Raw genomic sequence first — 24,131 nt, 5'->3', positions numbered from 1 at the left:
GACAATGGTCGACACATGAGATGAAGGAGTTCAAGAAATATACGGAAATGCAAGGACCACTATATTCATCGGAACCACTCAGGTGGTTCATGGAACGATCTATCTCAAAGGTGACTCTCTCCTCACCGACCCTAAGTATGATCTTACCATCGTAAACATCTATGAGGGCTCTAACGGTACGCAAGAACGGGCGACCAAGTATGATAGGAACTCTCTCATCCGCTTCCATATCAAGAATGACAAAATCGGCGGGAAAAACAAACTTGTCGACCTTAGCAAGCAAATTCTCAACAATACCCCTCGGGTACTTCACGGACCGATCGGCTAAAGATAATGTCATACGGGTAGGTGAAAGCTCGCCTAAGTCTAGCTTCTCGTAGACAGAAAAGGGCATCAAATTGATGCTAGCACCTAGGTCGGCTAAGGCTCGAGTATTGGTGTTACTACCGAAAAGACATGAAATAGTAAAAATGACGGGATTGGTAAGCTTTTCAGGAAGCTTATTCAGAACGACTGCGGAGCACCCTCCATTCAATGGAGCATTCGACAACTCTCCCAACTTCTCCTTGTTTCTAAGAAGGTCCTTTAAAAATTTCATGTACTTGGGCATAGATTGGAGTGCCTCGATGAGGTAGATTAATCTTCAATGGCTTGAAGATATCTAAGAATTGCCCGTATTCCTTGGAGTACTTTTGATTCCTAAGACGTGTAGGAAACGGGACACGCGAATGGTCTATGAGTGGAGAAGGCCTAATGTCTACGGGTGGTTTCTCTACTTTCTTTTCTCCTTGAGGCTCACCGGGCTGTGCGGTACTTGCTGGGCTTAGCCTCGATTGCACGTTGCCGGGAGCCTCCATCTCGATTTCTTCGTCTACAATCTCCTCATCTTCCTCTACTACTCTCTCCCCAACTCTCGGGTTCCCTACGGTTTTGCCACTACGAGTGGTAATGGCTTTGGCATGGGCATTAGGGTTCGGTTGGGTGTTACCCGCAAACTGACCGGGTAATCTCTCCTCTAGTTTCCTAGACATGTCACCTCTTGGAAAGAGGCTTGGTGGTTCTTAAGCATAAGGTCGTGTTCGGTGAGGATCTTTTGGGTGGTTTGGTCCTTAACGACTAACTGGCTCATCATTGCCTCCATCCTCTCAAGGCTGCCCCCTAAATCATAACTTGGAGCCGGAACTCGTTGAACCTGACTACTTGACCCCCCCATCTTTGACCTGTCCATTGAACCCCTTACTGAACTGCCCATTTGAACCCATACTAAAGAATGAACCCTGACCCTTATTTAGATTTTGAGCTAATTGGAAACCAGTGGGACCATTGGAACGAAAATTATTATTATTAAAATTATTATTATTATGCCAACTCGAATTAAAATTATTACCAAACCCACTAGGTTGACCTCTACCTAAACCCCCTCCCACGAAATCGACCTGCTCCTCACCAACTAACAATGGACACGCATTCGTATCGTGACCCCCTCGACAAAACTCACACTTATCAACCTTTGCCTTAATCTCCTTGAGCTCTCTAGTGACGTTTTCCAACACAACGGCTATACTAGGATCCATAGTGATATGGTTCACCCCACGAGCGGGTGCACTAGTAGTGGTATTTGAATTTCCACTATGATACCGCTGATCAGATCGCGACTGAGATTTAGATTGGGCAAATGCTTAGAAACGCTCTAAACACTCGGCAACAGTAAGGATACCCATCATATGACCTCTCGCATTAGTGTCGAAACGATCACGAGTCTATTAGGTGAGACCGTTATAGAATTTTTCACAAAGGGCCCAATCAGAAAGACCATGTTGGGAGCATCGAGTGACAAGGTTTTGAAATCGCTCCCAAGCAAGGTAATAGGGCTCGTCGGGCTCCATGCGGAATGAGTGAATTTGATCGCGAAGACGTGAGGCCTTCGCGGGTGGAAAGTATTTGTTCAAAAAGGCTTGACGGAGGCCCGCCCGAGTGGTAAAAGTACCGGTTGGCTGAGAATCCAACCAAGTAGCCGCACGGCCGGCTAGTGAAAAGGGGAAGAGCTGTAAGTAAGTAGCATCGTTCGGGGCTCCGTGAAGGCTAAAAGTAGCAAGCGTATGAGAGAAACAGTTTATATGGGCGGGGGCGTCCTCGTCCTCGCGGCCGTGGAACTGAATGGTATTGGTGATGGCTTGCATGGCATATGATGGAATCTGCCATGAGTTTTCGTTTACTATGGGTGGAACGGTAATGGGTGAAGCAAGACCGGTGAAGCCTTGGGTAGCTTGTTGATGGACGGTCTGTCTTGCATTGGCCATTTGCTCTAAGTCTATGTTATCTGGGGCGCTAGAGGTGCTAGAAGTGGGATTATCGGGTGGGGAAACTTTAGGTGATGTTTTAGGTGAATGGGGTGGGTAACGGAGTGGTATCGAAATTAGGAAAATGAGAAGAGGATGAAGTACTAACGTGCGGGCCTTGCCCCAATCGAGATGATGACTCTGTGACTGGTGGCTTCGGCGGCGGTCCGTGCGAGCGCAGATGTGGCATATACTACAAGCAAAAACCTAAATATGAGAAAAGCAAACACTAGTCACTGAGACTCAAAATAAAAATAAAAAATGAAAGACTCAAAACAAAACAAAACACGTAGCATGTATATGTTAATTAAGTCTATCAAAGCTAATAAGCACAATTGCCAAGAGTCCCTGGCAACGGTGCCAAAAACTTGATGTGTGCTAAACAGACTATTAAAATTAACTACTTTAGACTCTCTAAGCTAGACACTAAAAAGCATTAAATCTAGACTCGACCTAAACCACACAATCGGTAAGTGTACCGATCGCTGTAGTATGACCTAAGGAAGTTCGTATATCGAACCATGAAACTCTATTAATCACGCAAATTAGACTCTAACAGACGCTGACAGACACGACTCAAGCTGTTTAATTGTTTTTTTTTTTTTTTTGGGGGGGGGTTACTGAAAATAAAAGGAAATCTATTTAACTAATTATTAAACTAGAACTAAGCTAATACGAACTAAGGTGAAGACTTTTTCTTATTTGATGAAAAAGACCACCTAGACTAGAATCCTGGATTGATTTTATGAATTTACCAATTAAGTTAACTCCATGTTTTATGGAACCGGGATCTTGTGATACTAAACCTATTAAGACACCAACTAAGCCCCTCAACCCTTCTCGAGGTGAAACTACCTAGGCCGTTAATCCTACCGGTTATTAGACTTCCTTCCGGTTATCTAATTATTGTGTAAATACCCTAATATTGACCTACTCTTTTCCAATTATAGATCTAGGGTAGTTTGATTTTCTTAACTTCACTTGATAGACTAATAAACTGACGGGGGAACTAAGGCACGACTTTTTCCAAAGACTGTCTAAAGCAATTCACCGGGTAAGACCTACCAATAGCCCTGCACCTTCCAGCTATTAGGACTAGTAGAATACTGAAATCTAGCAAATTATTAACTATCACTTCTAAGGTTTATTGGCCAATTCACCCTAAAGGTCAAAGACACGAAGTCAAATATCTAGCATGAACCTATTCCGTAGCAGACAACCACCTAGATTCACACGAAGCAATTGGTAATAATAAACCAAATTAAAGTACGCATACACACCAAATTAATAAACCAAACCTTTTACAATACACAATTAATCCATAAAAGACATGCAATTAATGAAAAAGGTTCAAACTTTATTTCAATCCATTCATCATAGTCTAGGCGGTTTAAACGTTTAGCTGAGCATATTAATCAATGAAAACAAGACAAAATTGTTCAAACAAGAATTCATGGTTATAAGTTTCGTAAGAGAAATCAACAAAGAAGGAACTAAAGAACCCGTGCAAGTCTTCAATCTTCCAACCGAACTCGAACCAATTATTCCCGCGATCTAAACTCTTCAAACGCCGTGCTTCGATCTCAAAAATAAGCTTTTCAACTCCAAAAATTCGTAACCCTAATGACGACAATTTCGTTTTATATATATACTTGAACATCTCCTAAAAACCCAGCTGAAAAACACTTTTCTGCGTAAATGGGGGCTAGGTGTAGCGCGAGGGGGGGGGGGCTAGGCGTACGGCGACGCCCCCCTTTCTGCAATATTTTTATTTTATTGTTTTTCCAGCTTTCCGACTCGCATACGAATCCCGTTTTTCCTCAAAACTACTCGTTTTGACTCATTTTTCATCACTTTAAGCAACGGGACCTGAAATCATAGCTTAACGTCAGCAGTATTGAAATTCTACCCTAAACTAGACTCAAAATAACCAAAAACTGACCAAAATATACACTATAAACATATGTACTTTGCAGTACATCAATAATATATGGAATAGCGTCTATAATTCCTTGTGCTACTATATGTTGGATGACACTGTTATCTAATTGGTTTCCATTATTATCGTTATTCTGGTTTTCCTGATTTACTTCGTTGTCCATCTGAATTATAAACAATTATCAGGTATTAATATCACAGAATAAGATTTAATGTAAACAATCACACAAACAAATTGATCAAAATCGTCGAGCATTGCGACATTTACTCTTTTTCATATATATATATATATATATATATATATATATATATATATATATACACACTAGCCATTTACCCGCGCGATGCGGCGGGAGTGGCGATTTACAACAGGATACTTGTTTACCGTTAGTTTATCAGTCGTCTCGTGATATATTGTATAGTACTTAAGTTAGTTTTCTTATTCGTGATATGTTGGCACTGGTTTTTCTGTTAGTTTATGGATTTTTTGGTGATATACTTTTGTTAATTTTTTTAGCTGTAGCTTCAGCGTGATCTATCTACAAGAAGAATACAAAACAAGGAAGTAAATGTAATTAAAAACAAGAAGAGTACAAAACAAGCAAGTAGCTGGATGAAACACCAAAAACAAAATACGGGGAGTTTCTTGTATCTCTTTCTGTTTTACCAATACATCCGTTCGCTCATGACTTTCTTGTATCTTCTCCTCTGCTGTACCAGTTTCGACACAAAAAAAAAAAAAAAAAAAACAATGTTAGACACTTACATGTGTTTTGAAAAAAGTAATTTCTGAAAGCAATCAAGGCACAAAATCTACTTACTTACCTTCGTTTTGATACGAATGCTGTTCATTAATCATGCAACACTTCCTGGTAGACAACATTTGATGTGTAAACTCCGCGTTGTTTAAAATCTTTGGCTAGATGTACCAACACCTTCGTATTTTGTCTTGAAATCCCTCTTGATAACGCCACATAAAGTTGTCCATGTGAAAATACAGAATCCGGTAGATAAATACCAACGTGCGGAATTGTTTGACCTTGAGCTTTATTAATCGTCATGGAAAAGCTAATTCGAATTGGAAATTGTTTTCTTTTCAACTTGAATGGGAACATGTCATCTCCAAAAAGGGTTAGAGGGATTCTTGGCAAAAAAAAAAAAAAAAAAAAAAAAAAAAAAAACACTTTTTCAAGCATGTCACTCACTTCTAATCCATCATCCAAAACCACCACTCTAAGTGTGTGGTCATGATCCAAACTACTATTTTCTTATTTTAATTTATTTTTGTGAAAAGGAAAAGGAAATATTGAAAAAGGAAAGGTGGCTCATGGTTGCCATGGTTTAATCCATGTCAACCATGGTGGATGAGTCAAGGGTTTAATCCATTAATGGTCCTATGTGACATTAGTTACCCAAACCATGCCCCCACACCCTTTAGCCTTAGAAGTTTAAAAGTACAAGTTGTGATCATGATCCTCATGATCCTTCATATCAGCGTCATGTCACCCACTTTTAATCTATCATCCAAAACCACTACCCTAAGGGTGTGGTAATCACTCAAACCATTATTCTCTTATTTTAATTTATTTTTGTGAAAAGGAAAAGGAGAAATTAAAAAAAAAGGAAAGGAGATCTATGGTTGTCATGGTTTAATCAATGCCAACCATGATGAATGATGTAAGGGGGTGGTGTAGCAATCCATTAATAATCCTAGGTGACATTTGATGACCCAACCAATGCCCCCCACACCCTTCAGCCTAAACAAAACTTACAGTAACTTACAAATACTTGATGAAAGTGTGGTACTAAATAAACAAATAGTCGTTACAAAGAAGAAAAAAAAACTAATAAACAAATATCCAAAAATAAAATAAGATAGACTACAATATATTAAAAAGAAAAAGAAGATAAACAAAACTAACATCCCCGTAATCCAAGAATTCATACTGCAGAAACAATTAAAAATACTTTAAAAAGAGCTCACAGAAACATATGAGTCTCATAGTATAAGAAAATCAATAGTAATCAAACTATGTTTATCTCTATTTCCCGTTGGCAAGCTACGTAGACAGGTTGAGCTCATCCCAAGTATGGCGTCAGCTAGCTTGTTGAAGTAGTCATCAACTTTCCCGAGCTTAGCCTTGACTTGTTTGGAGAGCTCCTTGTAGCAGCTTTGAACCGTGGTGCACTCTTTTAGCAGGGTGGCGCCTTGGAAGAACAGGATTAGCTCCTCTTGCCAGTAGATACCCTTGTATTCCTTTTTCAGGTGCACAAATGGGTTTTTCGCTTTGCGGTGCCAGATGTATGGCAAACCCGTCTTCACGCCTAATCCTAGATGGTCACATATCACCTATAACAACCAAATACAAATGGTGTTGAGTGAAAAGTCCAACTATTTGGTCCTTTTGACCCATTTACTTGCAAATGGGTCAGTTTGGTTAATGCATAAAGACCAAAGGGGTGTTGGTGTTTGGTATATAGCCTTTGCAAACTAATTATCCGATTATTGTCTTTTTAATTCACAAATAATGTGTGTTTGGATGGAGCTTTATGTTAAAGAGGGAAGTAATCAGTTTGAACGTTATTTAAGCAAACTGGTTGTTGCAAAACACTGAAATCACTCTAATGCAATCCTAAACACCCCCTTAATTTATATTTTTAAAATTTGATCATTATTGAAATGATATAATTCTTGTAATCACATTAGACACAGTATTCAACAAGATAATTTTATGTTGACCCAGTCCGAACAATAAATTTCAGTTATGACCCGTTACCCAACCCGCCCATTTTTTCACCTCTAATATGTGTGCACAAAATGTTTCAGCCTGCAGGTCAGCTCAAGTTGGCCCATATCATATAATACATATATTGACATGTTACCCGATCCGCGCATTCTTTCACTTTATGTGTGCATAGATAAACGTTATACCTTGATGCACCAGCCAGCCCACATGTCATCGTACCGCCCAATTGGCTGACCATCGCCCATGAGACCAAAGTACATTGCTGGTCCGATTAACTCACGGGCAAAAGCAAGATTCGTTCCACACAAGGGGAAGAGGGTGCCCTTCGGTATGGTTAAAACCGCATCAGATCCTCAACATGTATGAAGGATCGATATAGTTGACGGTAAACAACTTACCCTCATGATCCTTACTCCACCATTTCTTCAACTCCGATTTCAACCACACCCCAACATCTAAAAACACTGGATTCCCATATTCATCTCGCTTTTGCTTCTGCTCATCGGTTCGTGGGATCATATCCTGACCAGCCCCTTCGGCAACCACCACGACAGCATGACCGTTTTGTTTCAACCAGTCGTCAAGAAACTCAAATCCACTCAGTACATGCTCAGGATCCTCGTCGCTTTCTTGATCAGCTTCGTTTTCAGCATCATGGTAACTGTTTACTTTATGTTCATCATCCACTGAATCTTCGCTCCCACTATTGTCTATCCAAGAATCTGCCGATGTACAACATTTGAGCATAGCATAATCCTGAACCACAACGGAAACAATTCCGGATAAATAACTAAACTTCCACAGTTACATTTTAAAAACGATTAAAGTAAAGAAAACCCGGAAGAGCATATTTACATCAAAGATTGTCTCAAACTCCTCAAGTAGACCTGTGACAATAGCTTGAGCGTTATTAGCAGCATTTGGAGCAGCAAGAAGCTGTGCAGAATTGTCGCCATTATTATCAAATTCATCCTCTGATTCGCATTCACCAGCTAAGAAGGGGCGTAGGAGTAATGGTGCCATAGAAGCGGCAACCGCTGATGGTGTCATCCGATTTTCAAACGAATGTGAAGAAATAGTGCATCATCTTGAGAATTCTGCAGATGAATTTCACCAATTTAATATACTTATTACAACAGCTATCAAGCAATATGAACATAAATCAAAACACGTGTGGTTCAGAAATACAAAGTAACATATAGGAAAAGGTACCACTGTAGCAAACGCCTATTTGGTTCAGGAAATGTTTCCAAGATTGCAGCACGCATGGCATTTACTCGAGCCTCCTTGCGATCAATTCCTTGTTTGATTAACAATATCAGTATACGTATTCCAAATGTAACAACCAAAATAAGAAGAGATATGAACTCACTATGAACTTCCAGTAAAGCAGTGCAACACGATGTAGGAACAGGAGATGATGATAGCTCTCGAATAACATGCTACAGATGAAAGAGCTTTAGTAAATATGAACCAAAACAAGACTCAACATATAAAGTTAAATGTATCTTCTGTAATTACTTTCTGAAACATCTTTTTTTATCATATTTATTTACACAGATCGAATAAATATTTTAATCAAGTATGCACCTTGACACAGTCACTGACAACATGAGCATCCTCATCAGAACCAAACTCGGTCTTGCCTGGAACAAATACATGGTATACTTTAGTATTCTTGCTACTTGATTGGTGAGTGAAATTGAAGTGCAACAAGAAGACAACAAATGCAAAATGGTATAGCAATAAAATGGAAATTGTTTTTACCTGTTTCATAATCCTGAACTCTGCGCTCAACTTCCTCGACGTCCGCGGACTGTCTTAAGATACCTTCTACTTTCGTTCATGTAACATTCAGAGTACAAGCTTGCACATAATCATACCCAAACTTTGTACATGAATCCATATGATTTCAATACATTGAGAAAGAAGATGCTTACCGTGTTTCTCAAGAAATCTAGAGCTTTTTCAAGAAAAAAGGGTCCTCCGTCTAAAGGGTTTTTTTTTTCCGCATCTGGATCTAAAAACAAAGAGATCAAACTTACTGCATCCCATCCAATGGTATTTCCGTCTTTTTTGCTAACTTGAAGGGCAATTCGGGCTTTTTTTACTTTATGTAAATAGACCGAATACCCCTGAAAAAGACCGAATTGCCCTTTGGGTCGAGATACGGAAATACAAACCTTTGGACCGTAAATGGCATTTTACTCTAAATTAAAAAAAAACATTATTACCAAGATCAACTGTAAATGTCTTACCTAAAATAGTTAAGGACCTCGAGAATCTAGCCACAAAGATCCTCCACAGACAGAACCGTTTCATCAGGACATATGGCTGCTGCTCCTAACTGAAACGACTCTTGTATAAGTCCAAGAAGAGAATTTTTACGTTAATAATATAATTTTAAAATTTTAATTTTAATTTGTCAAACACTCAAAACATGTGATTATCTGATTATTAACTTTACAGGGGCACATAAAACTAATATTCTCCATAATAAACATGATCTCTCAAACATTCAAAACATGTGAATATCAGAACTTGATTATTGAATGTTACGTGGTCATAATTAAATCGTAAATACAAAATAGCATGTTCACAGACCTCGTGTCCAGGGGGACTGATGTGATGAATGCAGAAATTATGAAGGAGCAATGAAGCTGCTTCGGGACAGAAGAATAGTCCTTGAAAAAACAGCATATCTGTTCACAAAATTAAACGTTAATTAGACCCAAAAACCATTGAATAACATGAAGGGAATGAAAAATTTTGAGTTGCTCACGGTTTAAAACTGCATGGATATGTAATCAACGGTGGTTTTTCTTGGTCTCCGTACACAAAAATAGATAAGGACCCACAGCTCGTTTGAATAAAATGTTCCTGAAAATTTATACGGCAGCACATATTAATCACCAAGATAATGAGATGCGTAATTAAAAGCTATTAAAAACAGATTCTATTGTTCTAAAAGATGATGGCTACATAGTTTTATACGAACAATCGTTTGTATTAAATAGCTTTGTGGCTTTGACTGTACTACATTTATTATTTTTTTTAACAAATACATTTGCGAGGCAAAGTCCCATTAAAAGAACACTTACAGGATTCCACAAGTAGTAATGATGCTCTCCTGGTGGTATACTTGTCATAGACCCATCCTCAATGTGTATCCGGTTAGAGGCGGCTTCAAGTAGTTCCCATCTCGTGTCGTTTGCCGTCGGAGGTGCGGGTGAGGGTTCTGACAGACAGGTCTTACTAACCATCACCAACATCAGCAGCCATATAACACGACAACTCTTCATTGAAGCAGCTGATATCGTTACATAACATTCATCATCAAAATTTCAAACACACAGTTTAAAGTTAGGTTATCAGCAATAAGAATTGTTAAATCAAAGCTGCATAAACAGATTACACTGTAGGAATATCAAACCCTTTTGGCTAAGCTTATTATAGTTAAAAAGGACTTTTGGAAAAGGACTTTTGGGAAAAGGACTTTTTGAAAAGGAGTTTTAAAAAAAAAGTGTTTGGATTAGCTTATTGATGTAAAATGACTAAAATGGGCATTCTTTTAGATATAAGGGGGTAAAGAAGGGGTATATTGGTAATTTGTAGTTTGAAAAGTTAAAAGCTGGCCAAAAAGTCACAATATTGTGACTTCTTGAAACCTCCTTTTTCTTCTTTGCAAAAAGTCATTTCTAAAAGGACTTTTGGCTTAGCCAAACACAAAAACAACTTATTGGCTTTTTGATAAGTCAATAACCCAATAAGTTGTTTTGAAAAGCTTAGCCAAACATGCCCTAATTCTATCTAGAGAAATTCGGTTAATCATAAAATTCAAACCCTAATTCTACCTACCAATTAAAGTTAAAATCCTGACCAATTACCATCTAAATTAAAGCTTGACACAAACACAGGTGATTATACCAACCAATATGTTATTTCCTATATATTTTGGCTTTATTCATATCATAACCCACCTCTTATCAGTAATGCATCGACATACTAATCAGATAAATTTAGAGATAGAAATGAGTTGAATATTTTGAAACCCTAGAAAAGTACGGACCTACAAAATCCAAAATTTGCTAACAGCAAACGCAAATTATAACAAATTTATACAATCAAACACAAACATTACATTCTAGATTCAATAAATCAGCAAAGAACCATGTGCATCGAATAATTTATGAAGAATGAAAAAGGGAAATACTCACCGAAGAACTCATCATCATCAATGGACTACTCTCTGGCATCAGTAAAGACTAACAGAGGGTATGTTAAGGAGAACCAGCCATGATTTTGTCCTAAAACAACAAACCCTAGAAACTGTTTATAAACTTATTTGCTAAAACAAAGATAAATTAGAACGCACCCTCATAAATCACCAAAGCAAAATCATATGTGGAAAGAAGAATTGTAACTTACCAAGATCATCGGCTCTTTAAGAGAAGAAAATGGTTTCGACGGTCGCTGGTGGTGTCATCGGTGGAGAAGATGGATGCGAGGGTTTGTGTTTTAGGGTTTCTCAAGAAAGGATAGGAACAGAACCGGTGGAGAAGATGGTTGGGAGGATTTGTGTTTTAGGGTTTCTCTTGGAAGAAGAAACAATAGGAACAGAAAAAGTGTCTTGGGATGGGGGATGAATAAACAGATTCAAAAATTGAATCCAGCTCTGGCCGCCCAAAAATTGTTTTGCCGCCCAGTTATTGTTCTGTGCTGCTGAAGAAAGTTTCAACACATTCATGCTTAAATGCTTGTACAATGGGCTTTAAATGGTTGTACAATGGCAAATGACCATTCTTGCCCTTCCTATATGCTTATTAAAGTAGTATAGATATATATATATATATATATATTACAATCTACAACTGAAATTTAAACACACTACTAGTTATGCATCGATAGATATTAGGTTATCTATTTTAGTTGATTCGATTTTTTTTCCAACTACACACATTTATATATATATATATATATATATACCATTACTATTATTATTACTAAGGGTGGTTCATCCAAAACTGCATTTCTCGCTCGTCGTATTTCCACACGAGCTTTTCTCCTATCTGTTTTATTCTCTCTCCTTCGTCCACTAATTCCTCACCAAAGGTGCATAGTTCCTGCACATTCTCTTTACTCATGGATGGTAGTGGTGCGGATACTGGGCCAGGGTACTGAGGTATAGGTTCTCCATACGGGTACGGGTTGTTTAATATTTCCTAAACATACTGGTCGGCATTCCAATACGGGTCTAAAGGATTAAGGTTGGTATATTGTGCTATGGGGTTTGGTATCTGATCTCCTTGTGGATAGAGTTCCTGGTAATCCCTATGGTCATCCTCCCATGGATCATACATTAGATGATTAGGCGCTGGGACTCTAGGTATCTCGTTAGGGTCAAATGCTGGTATGGGAATTTGGTCTCCTTGGTTAGGTTCTATCTCCATTGGTTGGGTGGGGAACAGTGGCAATGGTTGTGGTGCAATTATTTGGTCTAGGTTTGGATCTGCTGCAGTGGTGGCTATTATGTGAAAGTTTGCCAACCGTCTATTCACTATTTCTTGTGTCTGGGCGTTCATTTCCCTATTGGCTGTTGTTAATGCTTTTTGTTGTTGCAATTTTCTCATTCGCTTTCTCTCCTCTCATGTGCTCCCCGACTGAACCATCCTCTCTTTTTCGAAGGGAATGGTTCTTCGGATTGCACCTTTGTTGGTGCATATTTGTGACAACAGCTTACATTTGGTCTTTGTATATCTTATAATTAGTTAAACGATAAACAGTTAGCGGGTTTAGCTTTGTATTAGTGAGATTATAGAGTTTGGGCTAAACAAAACCCACATTGGGTCTAGGGGGACGAATTGGACTTGTCCATGTAGGAATCCCTAGCCCAAGTAGCAAACCTTGTGTTATATAAACAGGGTTATGCTTTAGGGATTAGGTTAATCAGCCAAAACAGTGTTTGAGAGAGCAATTTCATGTGAGACATAGTCTTGGTCGAAATTTTGTGTGGTTAGGGTTTAGATTGATTGTAATTCTTGTGAGATTGATAATCAATAAAGATCCGGTTTGAAAGTGAATTGCTGATTTCTGTTCCTACACGTTTTCTGCTATATTCTGATCAAGAGGATTCCGCACTCTTGATTAGATTGACAATTCTGTGAAAGATCCATACGAATTAAGGGGACCTACAATTGGTATCAGAGCATTAGGCTCTTGAAGGCTCGGTTCAGAATTGTTGGCTGCAGAAACAGGGAGTTTTTTTCGATTTTTTTTTTAAATCTGACAATTAGGGTTTCGAAATTGTTGGCTGGTTTGATAAAATTTTCGAAATTTTTGGCTGTTTTGATCTTCTGGTTTGTTTGTTTGGTGTTTTGCAGGATTTCTGGAAAGATTTTGTTGATTCTGGAAAAGTTTTCGGCTGATAAACTTGAAGATTCGAAGACAGTTCTTCGTGTTTTTTGATCAGTTCTTGATAATTTTCGAAATTATTGTGCTGATTAGGTTTTCTGATTTTGCAGATTTGTGTTGGAGAAAATCTGGAAAATCTCAGAAGTTTCGAAAAGATTGAATTTCCAAGTTTACAGGCGATTTTAATTAATTTCGCAGTCTGGACCTGCGAAATTAACTGATCAGCGAAATTACCGGCGAAGTTAAATCAAAAGGCGACTTTGGTAACCGTGTAATTATCCACAGGGAAATTACTACGGTTTTCGGCGACTTTACAAGTCGTCGTAATAGCGAAATACCCAGCGAAATTGACCTGTCTGTTCAGCGAACTAGATCTGCGAAATTAACAGCATAATTACCAGTGAAATTAACAGCATAAAAGGCCAACGAAATTAACAGCATAACCAGCGAAATTAATAGCATAATTAAGGGGTGGAATTTTTGTTGGCAAGCGTCGATAAAATTTGACTGTTTTGCAAATAGAAATTGATCCGTAGCTCGTTTGACAGAACCGTCTGCACCGTTGAATTCCTTGCATTTTTTGGACAAAAAAAATCCCGAATTCGGTTTTCGACATTATATATCATTGGATTCGTCTTTTCGAGACGATTCTAACGGTGTAATTTGGTAACCACTGTTTTCGGAGATATTTTGTACGGTTTTATCAGTCTGTTACGTTAAAATGTCGAACATGTCTAGTTTGAATGAGCTTTTGAGAATGGAGCATGAGGTTGTCTGTAAATATTTCTTTATTGCATTTGTACATTCTAAAAAACTTAAAAAATCCAAAAAGAATGTGTTTTAGTATAAATTTTTGAAAAATCAAAAAGATTTTATTTCATCTTATTTTCGACAACTGATGTTTGGAAAGCTGATTTTCAAAATTCCAAGTGCTAAACATGATGAACAACAGGGTTGGCAGAGTTGTTTGAAATGGAAAATGATTTTAAAATGATTAAATGGTTCATTTATTTGAAACCAAAATTTGTATGTTTCAAATACAAGTGGTTAAACAGAGATTACAATTGTTATAAATGAAAAACCTTATGTTTAGATAGAGTATGTGCAGGTAAGAAGCTTTGAAAAAGCTAGATTTCGACTCCTGAGGATTTTCGAGAAAGCATATGCAGATTAGAGCCGGGTTTCTGATTCTGTTGCTACGGAAAGCCAGGAGACGTTCCTGAACCTGTGAAAGCTTGCAGACAGTGAATTCCAGACTCCGATCCCATCTTATCGAAAGGGGGAATCTGAAGACGTTAGAGCCAGATTCAGATTCTGGAACAAAGCTCGAGATAGAAGCTGTTGATTGCTGAAGAGCTTAAAGAATCAAGAGATCTTATCAAGAGAATTAGAGAGAGGATAGAGCCAGGTTGAGATGCTGATAAGAGAAGAGAGAGATTGAGGATGCTTACAGAGAAAGATAATTTGGAGAGAGCGAGAAGACTGATCAAGACTGAAGACTCAACACATTGAAGACTCGTCAACATCCAAGGGGGAGTTTGTTAGTGCATATGTCTGTTGACTTTGTCTTGTATCGAGTCATGTAACTAGATAGATAGACCAAGACACGTTGTACGAGAAAATCGGGAAACAGGTCTAAACCAGCCACCTCGCACGAAATGGATTGGCCACCTCGCACGAGGTGACAATTTGGTGCGAGCTGGCCAGGTCATGCGACTTGGACCAGGTCGTGTGGACATGTTTGGTGCGACCTGGGCTTTCATATATATAGGAGGTCTTGGTTCTTCATTTGTAACTTTCTGATTCCGGTAGCGAAGCTCTGCCGAAGTGTCGCCAGCTCGTGTAACGTTGTGAAATCAATACAAACGACAGTTAATCTACTTCTAAGTGCATATCAAGCTGAATGAAGATCAAATCAATGAATTCCGCCTCTGATTTGGTCTAGAACTCTTCTGATCGACTCGTTTTGATTGATTCCCCGATCCTACATTTATGATTACTTTTTTTATATATATTCATCCCATATAATACACGGGTTTATAACACTTACAAATTAAATTAATAGTTAATCCATATTTTTTTTAATCCCGTGTAATATACAGGTTTATAAGCTAGTAAAATAATAAAAAAAACTTAAAGCTAGAAAATTATCTATATATATTAAAATTTGAATGAGGATGAATACAATTTACAATTTAGTTTACATCCTTATTTATATTTTAATACATAGATAATTCAAATTTTAATATATAGACACTTATGTTTATGCTATTGAATTGCTATAAAGTTGATGATAGTTGGTGGGAATTTCCACATCATGAAATTCACATATGATCTCATGAAGGGAAACCAATGTAAACACATTGGTTAAGAAGTCAAAACCATCACATCCAGACATAAACACAGAAGATATTTAAAACTTATGAAGAAAATGCATTGTAATTTAAAGAATCCATTGTCACAACTATGCACGAGATTTTTAACTACTCTTCCTCAAATACACAAAACAAAATAATAATAAAAAGGCGGTTTCGGTATTGAAATTTACTTTGCTGTGTAACGACCACTGAAAATGAAAATGACAAGAGAAAAACGAATAAAAGAAAAGGTTGGGTTCATCCGATTTGCCAAAAGCCTTGGTGATTGTTTCTTTCTCTTATAATATAACTGACAAATCTGGCACACTGCACACGAAAAGTTTGCGCTAGATTTGATCTATAGAGTCGTATCCATCGGGTAGCAGCCAAGAACACGAAGAAACCTGGCAAATTCCTGCAATAATCATAAAAACGAAACAGTAATTTAAACTCCTGACAATAACTAAGATTTTGGTTGTCATTTTTAATTATTAGTTTAAATAGACGGATCATGTTCCTGTTTAATTAAACAGGGCGACCCGTCAACTCATAAAAAACAAAAAAAATAGTATTTTTATAAGGCTAACCTGCCAACTGGTTTATGAACCGTTTAACAACCCACCAAGCCGTTTATGACCCACTTAACCGTTAACAATTTGATTAGAACCCGTCAACCCGATTAGATAAATGGGTTAAACAGGTCGTGTTCGGGCTACATGATTCTAAATATGTCTGGACTAGGGTAGATGTTTTTGACACAAATAAATATAAAGGTCGTGTTCATGTTTATCAATTTAACCCGTCAACCCAACACGACTAACACCCTTAATTGACCATGAAAATAACTTCATTTGATATTATCCAGCTCATCAGACACATTCTTGTTCATCTTGGTTTAATTCTATTACTACTTTAAAACTAGATCAAGATCTCTAAGGTTTATTCTTCAAAATTTTGACTTTAGAGGTCAAATTTAGGACCTTCTATCCAAATAAATTTATGGAGAGAGACCATCATCTCTATTTCTTCAAAAATTACAGAATGCTTTTTGTAAAAGAAAGAAAATTAAATAAATTATTTTTAGTCACCAATCATGATTAGCTAAAGAATCATGATAAGAACTTTATCAAGTATATATATATATATATGATAAAGGTGGCAAAAATATAATCAGGTTCGACATTAGATTAAAATGGGTAATTTTGCAAATACGAGTCCAAACAGACCGAGTCAAGTTGGACCAACCTTGAACAATTGTACTTTTTTGAATTTCATATGTATAGTAACATTTATAATATTATAAAACTGAAATTATTTTTTAGAATAAAAGCGTTTGAGCATTTAAAACATTGTGGGTCACTTTCGAGTTTTGACTCATTAAGTTGACCACATGCTTCCTTTTTCCCAACTTAAAAAAAAATTAAAAAAATTATCCTTTAAAACGTTGGAGATTAAAAACACAAGTCTGACCCCTTTCAAGTAAACAGGTCGAAATTGCCACTTCTAGACTATATGATGAAGTACAAAGGATGTACCTGTAGATGTCCTAGAGCATATTGGGCACGAGGCTCCGCCATCGAAGCTTCAAAGTCAATGTAAAATAGGTAGTCAAAGTATCTGTGGAAGTCAAAAGTGAGTTAAAAAAAAGAACTTTCAAATTCTTAAATTTCCACCTAGCTATAACTGCACTCACTTGGCGCTACCCTTGTTGCTGTCATCAACAATCCTGAGCGGACGTTTCCTTTGCGGCCGGCTCTCGATCTTGGAAAAGATTTAGAGGGGTATTTTAGACATTTGATCGTTAGTCAAGTTTATTTATTTATTTTCTATAATGATGGTTTTAAATGGAGGGATTTATAAAGAACTCACCTTTGATAAGTTGATCTCTCTTAGAGCGAACACGGCTAATGCTTTAAACAGCACCCCCGGCCCTTCTTCTAACGTAAAGACAATACTCGTCTTGAAAACAAAAAAGAATTAACTTTTGGCATTAATAACATGTTTGAAAAGATTAAAAAAAAGTTAATTATTTTCTTTTTACCTTATGGGGTTTGTCCGTTCCCGGAATGATAGGTTCTCTTGCTAGTATTAGAAAACGGGTAATGTTATCTAAATCATCCTGGACAAAGCAATAAAGAAATATTTATAAAAGGTGCCTTATTTTGACCCATTATGTAATCTATCCGACCCACCCATTTTGCCATCTCAAGTAATATGTTACTTGTAGCACAAGGTAATAACTTAAATAAAAATGGAAGGCTATATGATCAAAAACCGATGGGAATGTGATCTTATAATATAACCCTTTCATATGTAAAAGATGATATTTAGGTGACACCTGGATCGTTTGAGCTAGAATATCAAGTCCATATATTTCTGCAGCTCTAGAACTTGCAACTGCTCCGGTCTCTCGTATGCCTTCAGAAGCTACAACCTATACAAAAGATAAAATAAATATACAAAAAAAAAGAAAGAAATACAATATTTAGCGTATGTCATTTTGAAATTACCTTTTTACTGGATACGTTTGTTTGTTTGTAAATTAAAAGTTACCTGAGCTGCAAGAGCAGTGTCTTCAGCATTAACTCTGACAACACCTAATTTGTTCAATGCAATCTCACATTGGTCAAGTGCCTATATAATCATGCAGATCATATCATTCAATACCATATGTATATATATTATTGATGATGGGTAAATAAGTAATTTCAGTTTTAAAGTAAACCTGAGGGTGGCTTAAAACGCGCTTTAGCTCCTCTTTTCTTACTCCGGGGACACCCAAGAGGCAGTGATTAACAATCAACTGCACTTCACCAACAATGTGCAGGCGATGACGAAGGAGTAAATCGTAATTTCTATGAATACTTCCCCCTACAGAGTTCTCTATCGGGAGCACTGCTTTATCCACTAACCATAATTCAACTGCCTGAGATTTAAATAAATCTATGTCAGATTATTTCACACATTATAAGGTTAATTAGTTAATATTGACACATATATTAATCAAAACCATTAAAATGAATACCGGTTTCGATAATACTGATACCGGTACCGATGTTGTTTGATCGGAATTGGTTCGGTTTGTCACAGTATCGGCACTTGTATAGCTTATGATACAGAAACACACATTGTTTTGAATACATCTCTGTATTCAACAGAATTTATGCCGGGATGTCGAGAAAAAAAATTAAACAGAGCTCCATATTCAGTTTTTTAGATAGTTAAAGAAAGCTAAAATTAATTTTTAGAAAAAAGTTAAATCAAATATAAATTTAAAAAAAAAAAAACTTTATAATATTAATAAATGATAAATGATATATTATTTAAAATTTTTGAAACAAATACTTAAAAAAAGTTACAATTCATGGGGCTTCCAAATTAATACATTAACAATTGTTGGTTACAGGCCCCTGATTACACACACAAAACTCACTAATGTATGTATGTGTATAATATGCAAAGATGAGGAAGTGAACAAGCTACTGTTTACGTATGAAAAATGGGGTTACTTTCTTCAATAAACATGAGGCTTTAAATAGCCATATATAATACAACGTGGGAATTAAAAATGCAGTAAAATACTGATTCAACCTATGGACTCGGTACAACTAACGACTTCTTCTACCTAACATACATTGCCATATAAACCGGTCAGCACTACACGTTTTAATTAGACATGTGCAGCATTGAGATCATGGGTATAATCCCATTATTCTAATAAGATTCTGTCAAACAATTCTTGACCCGTTTGACTCGTAAACGAACCCGTGACCCGATAACGCACCGACCTATGTGACCCGCGAACCAAACCCGATTAAACCCAACAACAATAACAATAACAATAACAATAAACAATAGCAATAACAATAATAACAATAATATATATATAACAGAATTTATGCTGGAATGTCAAGAAAAAAAATAAACAGAGCTCCGTATTCAGTTTTTTTTTTAAAGTTAACGAATGCTAAAATTAATTGTTATAAAAAAGTTAAATCAAATACAAATTACATATACGTCATCTGTATTCTGTAATTTAAAAGTAATTATAGATTTAATAAATGATAAATGAAATATTATTTAAAAAATATGAAACAAATTAATATATATAATCTTCTCAAAATAGGTAATTTTGTATTTCTTTTACTAGTGACTATTTGGGTTGTGTATTAATCTTAAACGGGCCAGAATTGTTTCTTAGCTAAAAGGGGAATGGGTCAAGTGGGTTAAAAGCAGCCAAAAGTGCATTTTTAATGCATACAACCTCCTAATTATTTTAACTCAAAGATCTAAACTATTGAATAATCATAACTAACACATTATTATGTTTTATTTTTCTTGAAAGTATATGCAGGTCAACACAACCAGACATGGTCTGTTTTGACCTGCACTAAAAATGATCTGTTTCAACATTCAACCCATTATCTGACCCACCCATTTTGCTGCGTACACATATTTTACGTTGATTGACCAATAAAAATCTAGTCGGGTTATATCAAATATATAAGCAAGAAAAAAAGATGATACCTTGAATACAGATTCAAATTCTTCACATGGAACTGTTTCACATTTTGGGTATGCTTTAAGAGCTGCAGCCTCACTATAAGCACCTGGAATACCCTAAAGTAACAAAAAAAGCTGAAATTTAATAACAAAAAAAAAAAAAGTGATTTATTTATATAATAATAATAATAATCATGCATTTACCTGGTAAGCAACTCGGACCTTTGAGCCGTCATTACTAGAAGAGACAAGATCCGTAGCCGATAAGGGCTCTGCAATTTACACATGTATCATTAAAATATAACTTTGACTTTTAAAGTCAAACCACTACTTAGAATATTAAAGTTTATATGAATAAGTCAAACCACTATCATATATATGATAGAATCGTTGTTAAAATAGTACATAAATAAATAACAAATTTTAATTTCTTTAGATACAAGTTTGACATTCAAAGTCAAAGGAAAATAACTTAACACTTGCAGATTTGCGGAGATTAACCGGATGTAAATGTAAAATGGGGATATGCTCGTGATCAGTGGCCTGTCAAGGTTTTTTAAGCAAGAGGTATACTTATATTACAAAATAAACATGATTCAGATTCAGACATACATTAAAGTTATAAATATTTTCCATATTTTTGCTCTATGAAAATACAAAAGATGCGCATACCCCTTTTAGATTCATCACTGCTTGTAAACATACTCCATCCATCCCAAAATAAACGCAACATTGTGCAGTATAACAGGCGTTAAGCCATATCTAACAAAACCGTGTTCAATGTATATGGTTGATTAATACCATAAAAGTATTTCATGTATCTTTACATTATGGATGAGCTTATTTGAACATCCATCAATAATGGGTCAAAAAATATTTATCTAAACAAAATTTGGAAAATACGATAAAAGTTCGACCGGGTCAAAGTTGGGTGTATTTTAATGTTCATACATTTACCTATGAGAAACAGGTGCCATTACAGTCTTGATTTTAATAATAAAATTATCCTTTCTATACCAAAAAAAAAAAAGACTATTTTTTTTAAACGTCACAAGAAATGAAGGTAAATTACCTACATTCCTTGAAATGCTTATAAAATACGTTATTAATATTTAAAGTTGGAAATTTGTTACACTTGGTATGTCTCACCTATTAAAAACAAGGGGCTGGTATTGACTACTGAAAAGGGGTAGTTGGTTGGGGGGTTTAAAACTAATTTAATTTATGACTTTATACACAAATCTGGTACGTCTCACCTTTTTTCTAAAGCAAGGTAGGTGGGTTAAAAATTATTCACTTTATTATGACATTATACAGAAATTTAGTAACACACAGGTATGGCCACAAAAAGAATGTTACCTCTGCAGCAATCAATATTTATCAACAAAAAGTTCTTAATTTGTCATTCTTTATGCATTTACATCTGCCAAAAATCTGTTCTTTTTACAATGCAATAAAAAGTCAAAACTGCAATTACTCTTTGCAGAACTGTTAAATGTGGTAGTCTATTTCGACGGCTGAAAGTAGGGTGCGGCTAAATAAACACCCCATCGTTTACTATGTAACCCCTATTGATGTGATACGATTTAATAGCATATATAAGCGGTGTACATGTACACCCGTATACCACGAAATATTCAAGAACTATACGCCCGTATACCAGATAAAAATAGTTTATATTACAAGAGATACATTCATTAAACACACCCCCCGGGGTGTATGTACATATGGGTTGCAGTGCAACTTGTTGCCCATTCCGTTCTATTCTAAATTTTACTATGGAAACATTTTATAAGTTGGATTTTATCATTAATGTAGAAATATTAACAAAAATCAAATAAATCCAATATGATAACTCCAAGAACACACAATCTTGAACAATGCAAGTTTTTAAGTATACCCAACCTAACAAAATTTTCAAAAAAAAAAAAAAACCAATCTTCAACAATGCAAGTTTCTAGATAAATCCAATCCAAATTGGGGACCCAACAAACTTTTCAAGCAAGAACACCCAATCTTGAACAATGCAAGTTTCTAGATAAAGCCAACAAAATTATTGAAACAAGAACACAAATCTTGAACAATGAAAGTAAACTTACTTGGTAAAGAATTCAAATCTCTATGAAACCCTTTGGATTCAGTGATCTGGGTCTCTTCAATCTTCCCATCTGTAGAACTTTCACCCTCCAAATCAGGTGGACTCAAAGGCTTCTCATCATCTTCAACAGGGATTTGTGAGACCTCATTTTGGGCCAATTTCAAACCTTTACACTCCCATTTCTTGAAACTTGCAAGATTAACCCTATAACTACTTAAAGGCTGGATCTTTTTCTTGTTTTGAACGAAATCAGAGAGACCCAATTGAGGAAGAGAGTGATTAAAACAAACCCAGATGGGAACAGCCTTTAAACCCATTTCTTATTATTATTGTTAGCAATTGAAGTCTCATTTTCACAGAGGTTGTTTGGTGAAACTTGAGGCCGGTTTCAACGACATTATCGGCAATAGTTTTGTGTGCAATGGTTTTGTCTGCAATACCCTCTTCAGCTGGAGCCTACAACTGGCTTCAACAGGTGTATATATATGTGGATATTATATATAGAGAGAGAAAGAGGAGAGAGAGAGGGGGTGGCCGGTGGCAGATAAAACATGGACCCGCACTCAGAAAGAAAGAAAGAGGGGTGGTGTTAGGTGTGTGTGGAAAGAGAGACTATATGCATTTGTTTGTTACTATATATATATTAGGTAGTGTGTGTGGTTGAAACCGAATCTATTTGGTTAGTATCGGAACTTATATGTCAGAAAAATCAAAACTAAAGAACGGACTGATATAAGATGGGTTGGCTTCGGTTTTTCTAGGTTGGGTTGATCTCGGGTTTGCCAAGAACTAAATATGGATAAGTTGTGGTAAAATACCTCGACATCTGTGTACGATCTTAATATACGACACTACCCATGAAATTTTTAAGTTTTTACGCATAACTTATCACAAAACTCATAAGATGTTAGGTTTTTTAAATGATCGTATTGAATCGTAATACAACCAAAATTTAAAACCGAGAACCGAGCCATATATGCTTAATTGGTATGGTCAGTATCCGGAACTCGGTCAACACAAATCCTTCCCGACCTTAATATTGGTTTTATGGTTACAGGAGGAAATAAATATTCAAGTTAGTTAAAAATTTTTTCCATGTATAAAAGTTATTTAAGTTTTAGGGCATGCGGTGTGGCATGCGGTAAACCCACTTTACCGAAGTGGTAAAGTGTGGCAAACCAATGCCTACACCCATTTGCCGAAGAAGATGATGCCGATCGGTGAGGGTATACCGAATCGGTGAGGGGAGGAAGGAAAGAGAGAGGGGGTGTGTGGGTGGGGCCATTCCATCTCTCAACCAATCACACATTTTCCTTTTTTTTTTTTTAAAGTTTACCACTTTATCAAATGTCTAAACCATTGCCAACACTTTTCACCAAAGTTTAAACACTTTTGCCTGATTGACATGGCGAGCTTTGATTGGTCGGTTTTTTAGTTTACCACTCCAAAGTGTTTAACCACTCCTTACACCCTTAGGGTGTAAGGAGTGGTTAAACACTTTGGAGTGGCAAACTAAAAAATCAACCAATGAGAGTGTGCCACGTCAATCAGTGAAAAGTGTTTAAACTTTGGTGAAAAGTGTTGGCAATGGTTTAAACACTTGGTGAAGTGGTAAACTTTTTTTTTAAAAAAAAAGGAAAAAGGTGTGATTGGTTGAGAGATGGCATGGACCCCACCCCACAACACCCTCTCTCTCATACACTCCCTCTCTCTCTCCTGCTCCCTCACTCTCTCTCTC

The 24,131-nt window shown here is 36.5% G+C and overlaps 2 protein-coding genes and 1 long non-coding RNA gene across 3 annotated transcripts; all 3 read right to left on the bottom strand.

Annotated features, from left to right (window-relative positions):
* Positions 1-6,122: 6,122 nt before the first annotated feature.
* LOC118488863 lies at positions 6,123-8,074 on the bottom strand. The gene is made up of 4 exons (XM_035986276.1): positions 7,880-8,074; positions 7,423-7,780; positions 7,210-7,376; positions 6,123-6,627 (listed from the first exon to the last, which is right to left on the bottom strand). Exons 1-4 carry the CDS (start codon positions 8,072-8,074, stop codon positions 6,277-6,279), a joined length of 1,071 nt encoding a protein of 356 aa, XP_035842169.1. The 3' UTR covers positions 6,123-6,276.
* A 2,050-nt stretch (positions 8,075-10,124) lies between these two features.
* LOC118492367 lies at positions 10,125-11,746 on the bottom strand. The gene is made up of 3 exons (XR_004893376.1): positions 11,453-11,746; positions 11,242-11,331; positions 10,125-10,334 (listed from the first exon to the last, which is right to left on the bottom strand). It is a non-coding gene; the product is annotated as an uncharacterized LOC118492367 (long non-coding RNA).
* Positions 11,747-15,845: 4,099 nt separating this feature from the next.
* LOC110944523 (arogenate dehydratase/prephenate dehydratase 1, chloroplastic) lies at positions 15,846-23,004 on the bottom strand. Its single transcript, XM_022186186.2, has 11 exons — positions 22,395-23,004; positions 20,500-20,567; positions 20,320-20,412; positions 18,518-18,718; positions 18,346-18,426; positions 18,131-18,226; positions 17,834-17,911; positions 17,662-17,751; positions 17,486-17,553; positions 17,328-17,409; positions 15,846-16,207 (listed from the first exon to the last, which is right to left on the bottom strand). Exons 1-11 carry the CDS (start codon positions 22,708-22,710, stop codon positions 16,151-16,153), a joined length of 1,230 nt encoding a protein of 409 aa, XP_022041878.1. The 5' UTR covers positions 22,711-23,004; the 3' UTR covers positions 15,846-16,150.
* Positions 23,005-24,131: the final 1,127 nt, after the last annotated feature.

The sequence above is a fragment of the Helianthus annuus genome, chromosome 1 (genome assembly GCF_002127325.2).
Source record: "Helianthus annuus cultivar XRQ/B chromosome 1, HanXRQr2.0-SUNRISE, whole genome shotgun sequence".
In the NCBI taxonomy this organism is placed as follows: domain Eukaryota; kingdom Viridiplantae; phylum Streptophyta; class Magnoliopsida; order Asterales; family Asteraceae; genus Helianthus; species Helianthus annuus.
Note: the sequence above shows the minus strand (reverse complement) of the source record. Positions and strands in the feature narration are given on the sequence as shown.

Coding starts and splice junctions, on each gene's coding strand:
- LOC110944523 (XM_022186186.2), bottom strand. CDS start 22,710: ATGGGTTTAAAGGCTGTTCCCATCTGGGTTTGTTTTAATCACTCTCTT. Junction 18,427..18,517: donor GCGTTTTAAGCCACCCTCAG/GTTTACTTTAAA, acceptor ATGATTATATAG/GCACTTGACCAATGTGAGAT. Junction 17,752..17,833: donor GAACGGACAAACCCCATAAG/GTAAAAAGAAAA, acceptor TTTGTTTTCAAG/ACGAGTATTGTCTTTACGTT.
- LOC118488863 (XM_035986276.1), bottom strand. CDS start 8,074: ATGACACCATCAGCGGTTGCCGCTTCTATGGCACCATTACTCCTACGC. Junction 7,781..7,879: donor AGTTTGAGACAATCTTTGAT/GTAAATATGCTC, acceptor GTTGTGGTTCAG/GATTATGCTATGCTCAAATG. Junction 7,377..7,422: donor GTGGAGTAAGGATCATGAGG/GTAAGTTGTTTA, acceptor ATACATGTTGAG/GATCTGATGCGGTTTTAACC.